At 61.4% G+C, this 13,137-nt stretch overlaps 3 protein-coding genes across 3 annotated transcripts in view; 1 reads left to right on the forward strand and 2 right to left on the reverse strand.

The window, feature by feature from the left end:
• UBE4A (ubiquitination factor E4A) overlaps positions 1-13,137 on the reverse strand; it is a 130,506-nt gene that overhangs the window by 3,372 nt on the left and 113,997 nt on the right. The window contains exons 2-12 of the mRNA XM_057428264.1: positions 5,095-5,249; positions 4,837-5,013; positions 4,546-4,658; positions 4,127-4,279; positions 3,843-4,002; positions 3,530-3,732; positions 3,121-3,312; positions 2,648-2,981; positions 2,296-2,422; positions 1,164-1,471; positions 507-639 (exon numbers count right to left, since the gene is read on the reverse strand). Of these exons, the coding sequence (XP_057284247.1) occupies positions 507-639; positions 1,164-1,471; positions 2,296-2,422; positions 2,648-2,981; positions 3,121-3,312; positions 3,530-3,732; positions 3,843-4,002; positions 4,127-4,279; positions 4,546-4,658; positions 4,837-5,013; positions 5,095-5,221 (2,027 nt within the window). The 5' untranslated portion in view covers positions 5,222-5,249. The remainder of the gene's footprint in view (positions 1-506; positions 640-1,163; positions 1,472-2,295; positions 2,423-2,647; positions 2,982-3,120; positions 3,313-3,529; positions 3,733-3,842; positions 4,003-4,126; positions 4,280-4,545; positions 4,659-4,836; positions 5,014-5,094; positions 5,250-13,137) is intronic.
• On the reverse strand, positions 7,525-9,690 carry LOC130609385 (G protein-activated inward rectifier potassium channel 4-like). Its single transcript, XM_057428299.1, has 3 exons — positions 9,295-9,690; positions 7,996-9,187; positions 7,525-7,853 (listed from the first exon to the last, which is right to left on the reverse strand). Exons 1-3 carry the CDS (start codon positions 9,466-9,468, stop codon positions 7,525-7,527), a joined length of 1,695 nt encoding a protein of 564 aa, XP_057284282.1. The 5' UTR covers positions 9,469-9,690.
• CLDN25 (claudin 25) lies at positions 11,278-12,305 on the forward strand. The gene has a single exon (XM_057428268.1). It carries the CDS (start codon positions 11,304-11,306, stop codon positions 12,030-12,032), a length of 729 nt encoding a protein of 242 aa, XP_057284251.1. The 5' UTR covers positions 11,278-11,303; the 3' UTR covers positions 12,033-12,305.

Genomic DNA, 13,137 nt, shown 5'->3' on the forward strand with positions numbered 1-13,137 from the left:
ACAGCCTCCCTCTGCCAGGGCCAGCGGGAGCAGCAGGAGCTGCCAACCAAGTGAAGCCTCCAGCACCCTGCTGTGTTTACACACGAGAATAAACAAAGGAGAGCAGAAATGCAGTGTCTGCGGCGGTGTTGTACCGAGAGGATCGATACCACTGCTCAGTCCTGCTCAGCTCCCACAGGAGCCTCCACAGAGATACTCCAAACAGATCAATCCCAGTGCCTTCCTCTAACAAGGACCAAAGGGGCTCCAGCTGACGAGGCTCCGGTGGAATATGACCAAACAGGTATTTAGACACTGAATCCCATCTACACCTCCTGTAACACCTGGGTCCTTCAGGCTGGGTCACATTCCCTGTACCTCCTACAGGCAGGACTGAGCTTTTCCAAAGGGATGAACCCACTCATGGCTGCATAAACCAAGCCCCAGTGCCTCTCCTGCAGCCTCCCCTCCTAGTCCCCCTTGAGAGCTCTGCCAGCACACAGGGCTCGCACCGTGGCTGTACGTACCTCTCCACGTCACCCATGAACACAGTGACAAAGTGAAGGATGTGCTCCAGGGAATCCGCAGATGTCTCCAAGATGTCATCAGCAAAACGCCGCAGGAAAATGAAGAAGTCACCCAAATTATCAGCAAAGAATTCTGCAAACAGAGACTGTGCATGAGTGCATGAGCTCTTCTCACCCTTCTCAGCCTCCCATCCACTCTCCCCTCATCACCCCCATTCTGGTTAAAGCTTTGGGACCTAACTGACTGTGTCGGAACACGCCAGACATGAGGGAAACCCAGCCTGATCCACACGGGATTCACTCCATCACAGGACCCGGCAGCTGTCTGCCCATCGTACGCAGTTACACACATCTCGAGACAACAGAGGACACAAGGAAGACTTTGCACATGGAGAGAACAGTAAATTGAGAAGGTATTTAGTGGAAGTTTGCAGCACCATGCCCTGCTAGGGTCAGCCCTCCCAGTGCTCATCTGCATGGCACCAGGATCACAGCCTGTTAAGTGACCTCGGAGGTCCCAGCTGCCTTCAGAGCTTCTGACAAGTTGCAGCCGACATTCCCTACACATCCCAGCACCTTCTTTCCAAAGGCAGAATGTCCATTAAGCACCTCAGTGAGGCCCTGTGCAGGGTGAGCAGCACAGCACGAGGGTCTCACCTGGTACATAGGCCAAGGCGCTGTCCTGCACCGCGGGCAGAGGGAAGGTGAGCTCCAGCGGCTCCGTCCCACGGTTCCCCACAGCCAACTGCACCAGCAGAACTGCCATGGACACCTGCAGGTTCAGGCAGTTCTGCAGCATCTGCGGCTCCGTCACGGCCGTCTTGGTGGACAGATAGATGGTCATGAGGCGCTCAAACTGCTCCCTGAGGCTGTCGGCAGCAGGGCTGGAGCTCTGCTGAGCTTCTCGCCACGCTACTTGCAGGCGGTGAAGGCTTTGGTTTATCTTTACCATCTGGTCGTGCAACCTACCCGAAAACAAGGCGAGGAGGTGAGAGAAGACTGCAGACTGCCAGAGAACAGCGTGGGCTTTATCCTGCTCTGCCAGTCCACTCAAACCCTTTCCTGGGGATAACCTCTTTGGGACACCAGCAATAGGAAGCCTTTAGGGAAAGGCAAGCAGGGGCCTGGGGGATCCCAGAGCCTGCTGAGGAACTGCAGTGGTCTGTGGAGTGGTCTGGACAACCCCGCTGTGGTGCATGGTCAGGGATCCAGCACCATGCAGAGTGACACAGGCAGTTTCCCAGCAACAAGCCACTTGTGGAACTTTTCCATTGAGTTCTATATTTAGAGAATCAACCAGAAGGGGACAGTGCTGGGATCAGAGGTGACCTCAGTGTATCCAGGCAACCATTTGCAGAAGGAAGCTGAAAGAAAGTGTGCTACAGCGTCCAGAGAAACCCTTTCCTAGAAGTGGACAGCAGGAACCTCTCTCTGCTTCCCATGCAGTCTGGTTTGGGCAGCTCGAAGGGGCAGGAGCTCTAATGCAGAGGCTTTCTAGGGCAGAAGTGAGATGCCTGCAGCCTGTTCCCCGAGGAAAGGGGGAAGCGAGTGGCCCACGGCACCTAGCATTTGGCTGTCAGGTTTCTATAAGCAGTGTGGCACCTGATGGACTGTCAGCACTGCCTGTGAGCACCAGCAAATGGAATTCCTTCCAAATTCAGTTAGCCTGAGGCCAAAACTTCAGTGCTTGGTACTCAGCAGTTCAAGCTGCCGGCTCTGCATTCTGACTATTCACTGACAGCTTAGCACAGGGGTGGGAACAGCACTGGGGGTATCTGCGAGCACCCACCTGTGAAACCCCAAGTGAAGGGTGTACTGTGTGAGGACCAGGTTTTCTGTTACCAGGTTGTAGCTGTTGGCAAACTCAGGCTCCTGCTCACTCACAGCGGGTATCAGACACGTTTCCTTTTCCAGACCTGCAATGAAAAGTGTCTCTGAGTCAAGAGCTCAAGAGTGCCCCTGCTGAAGACACAGAATGGCTGGTGATGCCAGGCAGCCTGTTCTCTGTGCTCAGTTGTCCCCTTGCTCCTCCCCAGTCTTCTCCCTTTACCCACACACGAGGGGAGGGCACTACTGGGAGCAGCAGGGACCCGAGGACATTCCCCTCGTCTTTCTCTTGCTCCCCCAAGGTCTGGGCACACCTTTCATGTGTACGTTTTTACTCCTCCTCTCCTCTTCGTTCAGCTCCTTCAGGGCACAGTAGGTAGGGTTGAAGGTCAGGAGCCTGGCAGATTTGGGTTTGCAGAAGGGCTGGCACAGCTTCAGGAGGGCAGCTCCCAGATTGAGGAAGAAGGCATCCGAGGCATACATCTGGAAGAAGATCTCTGGCATCTGGTTTGCCCAGATCTTGGTGCGTCCTGCGTTGGCATGGAGGCAGTTTCCCAGCCAGGAGAGGATCCTGTGCTTTGTCTCTGGGGACAGCTGCAACAGGTTCTTCAGCATCTGGTAGATCTTCTCATGGAACTGGGCCATAAACTGTTGCAGGAACAGAACGTGTTTGAGGGATTATGAAGGAGCCAGGGGTGGAACTCAAGCCCTGATACCACATCTTTAACTCTGAGGCACCAAGAGGCCACTCAAACACACTGGGAAGCACTGTCGTGCTTCAGCTCACCTGATGGATGTTGGACTCCTGCACTTTGATCTCCTGCGGGCTGGATCGGGATGGGTTCAGGAAGTAGCCATGGTTCTCCACGACACCGGGGGTCTTCAGCAGGCAGGAGATGTTTAAGATGGTGCCTAGCAAAGTCTTCTGGTACATCTGTCCATTGCTGGGATCCTTGGGCTGGATGTAGCCTGCAAAAACCTGGGGGACATGGCAGGGCATGCTGACAGCTGTGTAAAATCCCAGTGAAATGAAAACAAACACAAACTGACAGCTTTGGGCAGGCAAAAGGAAGGGAGGAGAGGGGTAAAAGAGCACACACAGGATGTTGTTACACTGAAGTGCTGTTTGACCTCCCCAGATTATGTCCTACAAACATGCTGCTGAGGGGAGTTCCTGACCAGGCTGAGGCAACCACCTTTGCTATGTCCTTCTGCTTGGTGAAGTAGAGGAGCACGTCGAGGTATGTGTAGAGCAGGATCTGGCAGAGGTCCAGGTCCTTGATTCTGCCCAGCAGGATGTCAAACACGGGAACCATCACCTCCCCGAACGTCCGCACCTCCTCGTCCATTGTCAAGGCCTCTATGACCTCCTCCAGAAACTCGGTCATGTCTTCAAACTCTGGCAGGGAAGCAAGAATCACAGTGTGCTACAGGTGCTGCAGCCTAAACGCTGCCTTCCCTTTTAGGACCAGGGGCAGCCCAGGCTCTGCTCCACTCAGCTGGACTTACGGGCCCCTCTCAGCGCCTCCAGCATCAGGTCCACCAGCTGCTCGTACACGTTCTGGTTGATGTAAATCTCTGGGGTGAGGAGCACAGTGCGAGTATTTGACACGGTCAGGTTCCGGCAGCGCACGGCAAAGGGCAGCAGGTTTTCTGGGACCTTGGTTATCTGCACAAGGAGACAGAGCTGGGACCCTGGCATCTGCTTCTGGCCTCTAAAAGCTCAGCTCAGTCACCTCAGCCCAGAACGCTGAGTGACAAAGCCACCCTCCTCCTCTGAAGCCCCTGTCTACCTCTTCTCTTGCCCTCTGGAAACACGCATAGAGGTAGCGTAGGATCTGCCTCTCCCCGGCGTCCCGGTCGGCAGAGAGGTTCTGTGTGCTGTTGGAGGTCATGTGAATCAGGTGGCTTCCAGGCTCCTGCAGCAGCAAGCGGGCGAACAGGGCCTGGGCAGAGGTAGGTGGGAAGTGAGGACAAGGAGACAACTCTTCCGGGAAACAGCCTCCTGGCACCCGCTTGTTTATGCTCGGAAAAGCTCGCTCCATCCCTCCCTTAGCCCTAACAGAGCGCTAAGCTGAGAGCTCCACCAGAGCCTCCACTCTCCTCAGAGCAGCAGCAGACAGGCTGCATCTGGGATGTGCCACAAGGAAACAAACACAGTTCCTAGTGCCACAGCAGTAGAAGACCAGAAGCCCGGGGCAGGCAGCCCTACCTGCTCCACGTTGTCCATGTCCAGCCAGTCCTGGGCGTCCAGGTCCGCAGCCATTTCTTCCAGGTAGACGCAGCGTGCTGGGATCCCATTCCCACTCTTCATGCTGGGGTCACCTGAGAGAGACACGGAGGGACCCGTTTCACCCAGAGGGACACAGACTGTGCTGGGGGGCAGTAGAACCTGAAGGCAAAGTGATGTTCCCCTCCCAGCTCCCCCCTCTCTGCCCTTCACAGTGTAGCTCCCCGGCTCGGAACCACCCCTCAGGTGCTGGGGAACGGCTCCCGCGCTCACTGTTGTCGAGGGTGATGAGGAAGATCCTCTGGATCATGTGGTTGATGTTGAGCTGCTCGCACAGCTCCCGCTGCGAGCGGAACGAGCGGCTGATCTCGGCCACCGAGTAGTCGCAGTCGTCCAGGCTCTCGGAGACGCTGTTGTCGGAGTCATCCTGGCTGACCGAGGTCTCATCGCCTGCGAGCAGCGGGGCAAGGAAGGCGCTCAGCGCCCCGGTGGGGACAGCACCCCTCTGGCCGCCGGCCCCGCGCCCCGGACCTGTCAGCTGCCGCAGCTGCTGCTGCTGCTTATGGACGGCGGCGAAGTGCTTCGCGGCGGCGACGGAGCCGAAGAGGGCGGCGAAGGGGTTGCTGGAGATGCTGTTGTTGTTCTCCTGGTCGGTCATCTCCCGTCAGCGCCGCGCCATGCGGGGGGGCCGGGCTGCGGGGAGAGCCGCTGGCAGCGCGAGGGGGCCCCGGCACCGAGGCCGGGACCCAAGGGCCGCAGCGGAGCCGCCGCGAGGCCGAGGCCGGGGCTGGAGCCGGGGCCGGGGCCGGGGCCGGGGCCGGGGCCGGGGCCGGGGCCGGGGCCGGGGCCGGGGCCGGAGCCGGAGCCGGAGCCGGAGCCGGAGCCGGGACCGGGGCTCCGGGGCTCCGGGGCTCCGAGCCCGCAGCGCTCACTCACCTCCGCCGCCGCCAGACAGCACTGCGCGTCACCGCGTCGCGCTACGACTGACGTCACCACGATGCGCCAGAAGAGGGGCGGTGCTATTGAGGAGCGGCTGGAGTGGCGCACGGAGGGTGGCGGCGGGAGGCACTGCCCCCTGGCAGCGTGGAGGGCCGATGACACGGAGCGGGGGGACCCGGACCCGCGGCTCCTCCGGTAACGGAGCGAGCTTGGGGCTGCGGGACGCGAGCCTCTGCGGAGGAACAGAGATTGCAGCGGCTATTGGTGCAGCCAGGGTCATTTGCATATTAATGATGTCTACTTAACGTGCAAATTAAGCCTTTAGACGCCATCAATATGCATAGCGGTCCTTTGGTTATCTGATCGCCTGTTTGCAGCGCATAAAGAGGGTAAAAAAGACACCATGGTCTTAGGTATAGGCTTTGCTGTTTGAAAGGATGTGGGCTTGAGATTGAGCCGCAATGTGTGTGCGTGCGTGTGCGCGTGCGTGTTTGTGTGTGTGTGTGTGCGTGCGTGTGTGTGTGCGCGTGCATGTGTGTGTGCATGAGTGTGTGCGTGCGTGTGTGCGTGCCTGTGTGTCTTTGTGTGTGTGTGTCTGCGTGTGTGTGCATGTGTCTGCGTGTGTGTGCGCGTGTGTGTGCGTGCGTGTGTGCGTGTGTGCGTGTGTGTGCGCGTGTGTGCGCACGTATGTGTCTGTGTGTGTGCATGCGTGTGTGTGCGTGCGTGTGTGCGTGTGTGTGCACGTATGTGTGCACGCGTGTGTGTGTGTGTGCGTGTGTGTGCGTGTGCGTGCGTGTGTGCGTGTGTGTGCACGTATGTGTGCGCGTGTGCGCGTGTATGTGTCTGTGCGCGCGTGTGTATGTGTACGTGTGGGCACGTGGGTGTGTGCGTGTATGCGCGCGTGTGTGTGCACATGTGTGTGTGCACATATGTGTGAGCGTGTGTGTGTCTGTGTGTGCGTGTGTGTGCGTGTGTGTGCGTGTGCGTGTATGCATGTGTGTGCACGCATGTGTGTGTGTGCGTGTGCATGTGTGTGCGCATGGGTGTGCGTGTGTGTGTCCGTGCAGCAGCTTCACTGCACTGATTCAGCACAGACTGGGTTGGGTTGAAGGGACCTTAAAGCTCATCCAGTTCCAACCCCTGCCACGGGCAGTGACCTCTTCCACTGGAGCAGCTTGCTCCAAGCCCCTGTGTCCAACCTGGCCTTGAGCACTGCCAGGGATGGGGCAGCCACAGCTTCTCTGGGCACCCTGTGCCAGCGCCTCAGCACCCTCACAGGGAAGAGCTTCTGCCTAAGAGCTCATCTCAGTCTCCCCTCTGGCAGGTTAAAGCCATTCCCCTTGGCCTATCCCTACCCAAAGCCCCTCTCCAGGTTTCCTGTAGCCCCTTTGGGCACTGGAGCTGCTCTGAGGTTGCTGCCCCCAAAGCTGGATGCAGGACTGGGGTGTGTGTGTGGGGGTGTGTGTATGGAGGCTCCCTCAGCAGAGCAGAGCTCCAGCCTGTGTCTGTGCTGGGGATTGCCCTGAACCAGGCACAGGACCCTCCAGGTGCAGGACCCCATGAGGGTTGCACAGGCCCACCCCATTAACTGATGAACTCCATTGATTTCAGCCCATCGGGCTGTGCCCCAGCCTCGCCCCCCCCCCCCAGCTGTGACAGTTCCATGATGGGGATGAGGGCCTGGAGGGTACCGTGGGAGGGGGGTGCTGTGGGGCAATGTCCGGGTCCATGGGGCAATGATGGGGTTCTGGAGCCCCGTGTGGGGTCTCATCCTGTGCATGGTCACACACTGCGGGTGTGACCAGCCCCACCAACACAGCACACACCCAGAGCTCATTTATTGGTGGGTAGGGTTTAATGTGGAGATATCCATCACCTGTCCATCACCTGTCCATCACTGGTCCATCACCCGTTCATCACCAGTCCATCACCCCTCCATCACCCGCTGTCCTGCTTTGTGCCCCAGGGGCGAGGGTGGGCTATGGATGGCACTGTCGGTGCTGGGCACCCACCGGGCATGGCTCAGGCACTGCCCCCCTTCTCCAGCAGCTCGTCCTGGCTCCCGGGGATGCTCAGCCCTGGCAGAGCACCCTCCGCGGGCCCCGGCAGGGCGCAGGGCTGCAGGAGGTGGTCCCAGTAGAGGCTGAGTGTGGAGTGCTCCTGCTGCTCCAGCTCCTTCAGCTCGTGCAGCTCCTTGGCGCTGGCCGCCGGTGTCTGCACTTCAAAGGTCATCTCGAAGCGGCTGTAGTCCACCTGGAAGGCACCTTTCTCCAGGGACATGCAGGGCTCGAAGCGGTACCCCCAGAGGATCTCATCCTCCGTGTACGAGGTGCGGGCTTGGCACGTCATCCCTAGGGTGAGGCAACACCTCAGTGCCAGGGTGCCCCAACGAGCCGCCCACTGCCCCATGAGGGGTCTCCAGCCCTGGGTCACCCACTGCCAGGGGGATGCCAACCCCAAGCCCAGGTTTCCTCCCTGACCCCACAGACCCACCTGTGGCTTCCACGATGCCCTCGAGGATGATGATAATCTCAAACTGCTCGCGGCGCAGCGACTCGGCCGACATGTCCCAGAAGGGGCTGCGGTGGTTGATGACGTGGCAGATGATCTGCGGCTCCACCAAGAACAGGCGGTCCTCACCCGTGTCATAGCCCAGGTTCAGCTCCGACTGCTCCAGGGGGATGAACTCTCCCTCAGCCGTCTGCCGGGACTTGATGAGCTTGGCCCGGATCTTGGCGTCCACCATGTGGCTGTCCCGCAGGTCCCCGACACGGAACATGAGGCAGAGCTGCTCGTCCCGCCGGGAGATGACGCAGTTCTTGCTGAAGATGAGGGTCTGGGCGCGCTTCTTGGGCCGGGAGATCTTGACGAACATGCAGCCCACCATGAGGGCGTCGATCATGGAGCCCACGATGGACTGTGCCATCAGCAGGATGACGCCCTCAGCGCAGTTGGCAGTCACCATCCGGGAGCCATAGCCGATGGTGCGCTGGCTTTCCACCGAGAAGAGCAAGGCGGACACGAAGCCGTCGATGTTCTCAATGCACGCTGGCCACTCGGGATCGCCCCGGTGCCCGACGTCACCCCGCACCCAGGCGTCAAGGAAGTAGATGGTGCCAAACGCCACCCAGGTGACGATGTAGCACATCATGAAGACGAAGAGGAACCAGCGGTACTTGAGGTCCACGATGGTGGTGAAGATGTCCGAGAGGAACCGCTTCTTCTCCTGGATATTTCCCAGGTTCACCTGGCACTTGCCCACCTTCGTCACATAGCGCTGCCGCTGCCGCTTCCCAGCCTGGAGCACGGGGCCATCCTCCTCCAGCAGCCTGCGGCGCCGGCCCGGCAGCCCCTCGGCGGTGGGCACGGTGGTGGCGGCACCGCTGCGGGCAGGGATCCTGCCGCGCACCGAGCTGGGGATGTTGGCCACGCTCAGGGCGTGCAGCGGGCACCAGTGGGCACCGCTCTCCTGCGCGGCGGCTGGTGGGCAGCAGGGCAGGTCACCGGGATGATGTGGGGCGGCCACGCTGCCGTGGCTCCGCAGAAGGAACGGCTCACTGGGGGTGATGCTGCTGTGGCGGGGTGGGGATGGGTAGTTTGGCATCAGGACGCTTCTCTTGGCAGTGGCGGCCGCTTGCGGGCAGCTGTCCTCTGGTAGAGCACTGGGGGCAGCCGGGGGATCAGGCTGCAAGGGGGGAAAGGAGCCCATTGGTGAGCAATGACCTCGGGCAGCACTGCGGTGGCATCCTGCCCGGAGGATGCCCCAGAGCCCCAGTGCAATCCGATCCATACCTTCTGGGGGAAGGTGCCATAGCGGCTGGTGTCGGTGGGTGGCCGCGGCAGGTAGGCCAGCATGTGCTTGGCTGTGGGGGTCTGTGCCGCGGGGATGGAGTTGCTGCGGCCGCGGGGCTCCTCGAGTGCTGGCCGGCCGCTGCCAATGCTGTTGTGGGTGCAGGGGAACACCATGGTGGGGCTGGGGCCGGGGCTCAGCCCCGGGCTGGGCACAGGGTCCTGCTATGGAGCACAGAAAGCAGAGGGTTATTGTGGACATGGAAGGTGCCTCTCCAAGGGGCAGGGTCTGCTGTGGCTGCCCTTGCCCGGCAGCGTATGTGCCAGCCATGGAGCAGTGCCGGGGTGGCCACGGGCTGGCAGCAGGTGGCTAAGCCCATTAGGGGCTGTAATTGCATTGCAGAGGCCGACAAGGAGGCGCCCGCCTCCGCGGGGAGCAGCCCCGGCAGTGGGCAAGGTCCGGGAGAGCACCCACAGCCAAGCTCCATGGGTGCCCCTCACCCTGCCTGTACTTGCCAGCTCTCTGATGAGCTGCAAGCAGGGGCAGGAGGAAGGGCAGCCCATGGTGGAGACACAGACCCCACTGCTGCGCTCCCCAGGACAGGCTGAGTCCAGCCGGGTCCCCACGGGGGTTGCGATTGGAGGTCACGTTCCTGGCACACAACCTGGAGAGCAGCGAGCCGCAGGGATGAGCCACACGGACACGCTGCCTCCTCCCAGCATCCCCTCGCCTCTGCCAAGCAGCAGGCCCAGTGTCCTCATCGCGGCGATGGAGGACGTCAGCCTCCGGATGCACCTCCTGCCCCCAGCCCTGCGCAGACCCCTGGGTGAGGGGCACCCACCTCGTGTCCATGCGGGGTGGCCGCCGCGCCGGCAGACCCTGATCTCGGGTGGTGGCTCCCGCTCTGCCCTGGCAGCCACCGGGCATCTTCCCACCGGTTGAGGATGGGAATCCTCTGCCGTGGCCAGTGGGAGGGAAGCACTGGGAGCTCGGCGGCGGCTGCCAATCCCGCTCCAGCAGCAGAAGGTGGCCCGTTAATCTGTCTCAACGACAGGCACAATTACCTTGAGACGATTTAATCAGAAGGAGCAGGCGCCCCAAAGCCAGGCGGATGGAGCAGGAGGGGTTTCCCAGTGGATTTCCCTGCTCTCAGGATGATGCTTCCCTTCCGCTCTTGGGGATGGGATGGTCAGCAAGGGCTGGAAAACATCCCCCCTCTCCTGAGTGGTCCATGCTTCCCCACCCCCTCCTTTTGGGAGCCCCTTGAGAAGTCCCGCCCCGGTGCTCACTGGGGCTGGACCCTGGCACCAGCAGGACTTGGTAATTTCCAGGATGGGCCTCAGTATCCCGTTGATAAGAAAGACGGCAGATGATGGAGGATTAGTCACTAATCTCCCGGAGAAGATGAATCTGCCGCGGGACCCCAGGGACGGACATGGAGGGGGCGGGTGGGAGCTGAAGTTGGGATTTTCCTGGCGGTGCTGCCCATCCTTTCCCCATCCACGTTTCGGGCACCTTCTCCCAGGGCAGCACTCCCCCACATCTGGCACCAGGTGCCATGTCCCTGGTGGGGGTCAGGGTGCAGGACTGGGCCGTCGGTGCCCATCTGCGAGCAGCGGGCAAAGCCTCCCCCTCCCTGCGTCCTCAGCGCAGCTCTCGGAGGCTCCTTTTCGGATTAATTTAACGAGCGAGTGAGGGTCGATGCCTCTGACAGGAGCCTGGCGCCGGCTCTCTGCTGCCCGCATCCCACCTCGGGGCCCCTCCCGGAGCTGCGCTGCCCCGAGGCTCCGTCCCTGCCAAGGCTCCGGGTGGCCGCGGATTTGCGCGCCTTGGCTCAACCCTCCCGGCCCGGCGCGGCACCACGGCGGGACGAGCCCGGCTTCGCCTGCGGAGCGCGGGGAAGCCGAGGGCGGCTGGAAGATGACGGTGGCCACACCCCGGCGGCGGAGGAACAGGCTTGAATCGGCCGCCCCGGGCTGCAGACGCGGCCGGCGCTGCTCCACAAGCGTTAATGCCCAGGGCCGCCGCTCAGGGCGGCTTCACCCGGCCCGGCGCGCACTCAGCGGCCGGCGGGAGCATGGCCGGGAGCTGGCGGGCGAAGGCGCAGGCGGGGGGGATGCTGCTGGCGCTGCTCGGGTGGGTCTCCTCCTGTGTCACCACCTTCGTGCCGCTCTGGAAGAGCCTCAACCTGGACCTGAACGAGCTGGAGGTGTGGACCATGGGGCTCTGGCAGGTCTGCATCGCCCGCGAGGAGGGGGTGGTCGAGTGCCGGGCCCACGGCTCCTTCCTGGCGCTGTCCCCAGAGCTGCGCGTCTCCCGCCTCCTGATGTGCCTCTCCAACGGGCTGGGGCTGCTGGGGGCCCTCCTGGCCGCGCCGGGGCTGGAGGGATGGACCCCCTGCGAGGACAAGCCCCGGCTAAAGCGGCGGCTCCTGCTCGCCGGCGGAGCGACGTTCGGCACGGCCGGGATGGCCACGCTGGCTCCGGTGTCCTGGGTCGCCTACAACACCGTCCTCGACTTCTGGGACAGCACCGTCCCCGACATCGTGCCCCGCTGGGAGTTCGGGGAGGCCACGTTCCTGGGCTGGTTCGCCGGAGCCTTCCTCGCTGCCGGCGGGCTCCTCCTCGCCTGCAGCGCCCGCACCACGAGGGCCTCGACGCCGCCGGTCCCCGCCTGCCACCAGCAGCCCCCCGCCGCGGGCCATCACCCCCTCCCCAAGCCCGCAGACCTGGTCATTTAGGGGCTCCGGCTGGCTCTGGAGGTGATCTACTGACTGCTGTGGCCGGGCTTTCCCTCCCTCTGCGCACCTGCTTTGCGTTTCCTTTCCAAAGGAGCAAGGGCATCGAGCAGGCAGCAAGGCAGGGGCAGAGCAGCAGCAGTGACACCGGAGCAGAGCCACTTGTGGCTGAGGCAGCAGTAGCACCCCTTGCTAGACCCCCGTTGCCAAGTCCGTTGTGGTCAATTGCTACGCTCCGGAGTAGCATCTCACTCCGTGCGTGTCTGTATCACTGTGATGTACCCACAATAAATTATCACAGTTGCCAGCAGCGTGTTTCTGTACTCTGAGCATACGGCTGCATCTTGCATGAGGCACAGCACGAGTGTGGATGGAGGATGGGAGCTGCAAGGGGCAGTGCTGTTTGGTCTGTCCAGAAAAGACTTGGGGGTGGGCGTTGAAGAGGGAAAGGTGGAAAACAAGGGGAGAGGGAAAACAAGAGATGAGGTGGTACCAGAGACGGCTCCTGCTGCAGAGCAGGACACCAGTGGCTGCATCCCCTGCAGTAGCCTCGTCTTCTCAGGGCTAAGACATAAAGCTCTCAGTGTGCCACAGACCCTCTGTAGGAAGCTCCTCAGCTGCATCCATTACCTGTGCAAAGAGCTGAGAGGGTGTTTGGTGGGTCCCCTAAACTGTTTCTTCCACCTTTTCCTGATCCAGCTGTAAAACTAAAGCCTGCTCGCACGCCCCTGGGCGACCAGCAGCATGGACCATCAGCCTGGACTAACACCCGGCATCCCGACAGCGGCCAGCCCCCTGCTACAGCACTGGTTAAAACCCGAGTTCACTGCTGGCTTAATCCCTGCAGCTCAGCTCCGCAGGCGCGTGACTGCTCCAAAGGAAGCCCCCGACCGACACCGGCATTCCTGTGGGAAGCAAAGTCCTCTCTCCTACACCAGGTCCCTTTCGAAACCCGCACTTTGTTCAGAGAGGAGAGAAAGGAGCCAGAGGAGAGGGATCATCCCCCGGTGATACTCATGCTGCCTGGGCCTGGGGCTGGCCGGCAAGCCAAGGGTGGGAGAGGCGGGTGCCTGAGGAAGAGCAAGGGATCAAGGGAGGAAGAACAAGA

Source organism: Pezoporus wallicus, unplaced genomic scaffold (genome assembly GCF_028554395.1).
Source record: "Pezoporus wallicus isolate ANWC-B61680 ecotype Strahan unplaced genomic scaffold, APGP_CSIRO_Pwel_v1 contig_7819, whole genome shotgun sequence".
In the NCBI taxonomy this organism is placed as follows: domain Eukaryota; kingdom Metazoa; phylum Chordata; class Aves; order Psittaciformes; family Psittacidae; genus Pezoporus; species Pezoporus wallicus.

Coding starts and splice junctions, on each gene's coding strand:
- LOC130609385 (XM_057428299.1), bottom strand. CDS start 9,468: ATGGTGTTCCCCTGCACCCACAACAGCATTGGCAGCGGCCGGCCAGCA. Junction 9,188..9,294: donor ATGGCACCTTCCCCCAGAAG/GTATGGATCGGA, acceptor CCCCCCTTGCAG/CCTGATCCCCCGGCTGCCCC. Junction 7,854..7,995: donor GGGCATCGTGGAAGCCACAG/GTGGGTCTGTGG, acceptor GCCTCACCCTAG/GGATGACGTGCCAAGCCCGC.
- CLDN25 (XM_057428268.1), top strand. CDS start 11,304: ATGCCCAGGGCCGCCGCTCAGGGCGGCTTCACCCGGCCCGGCGCGCAC.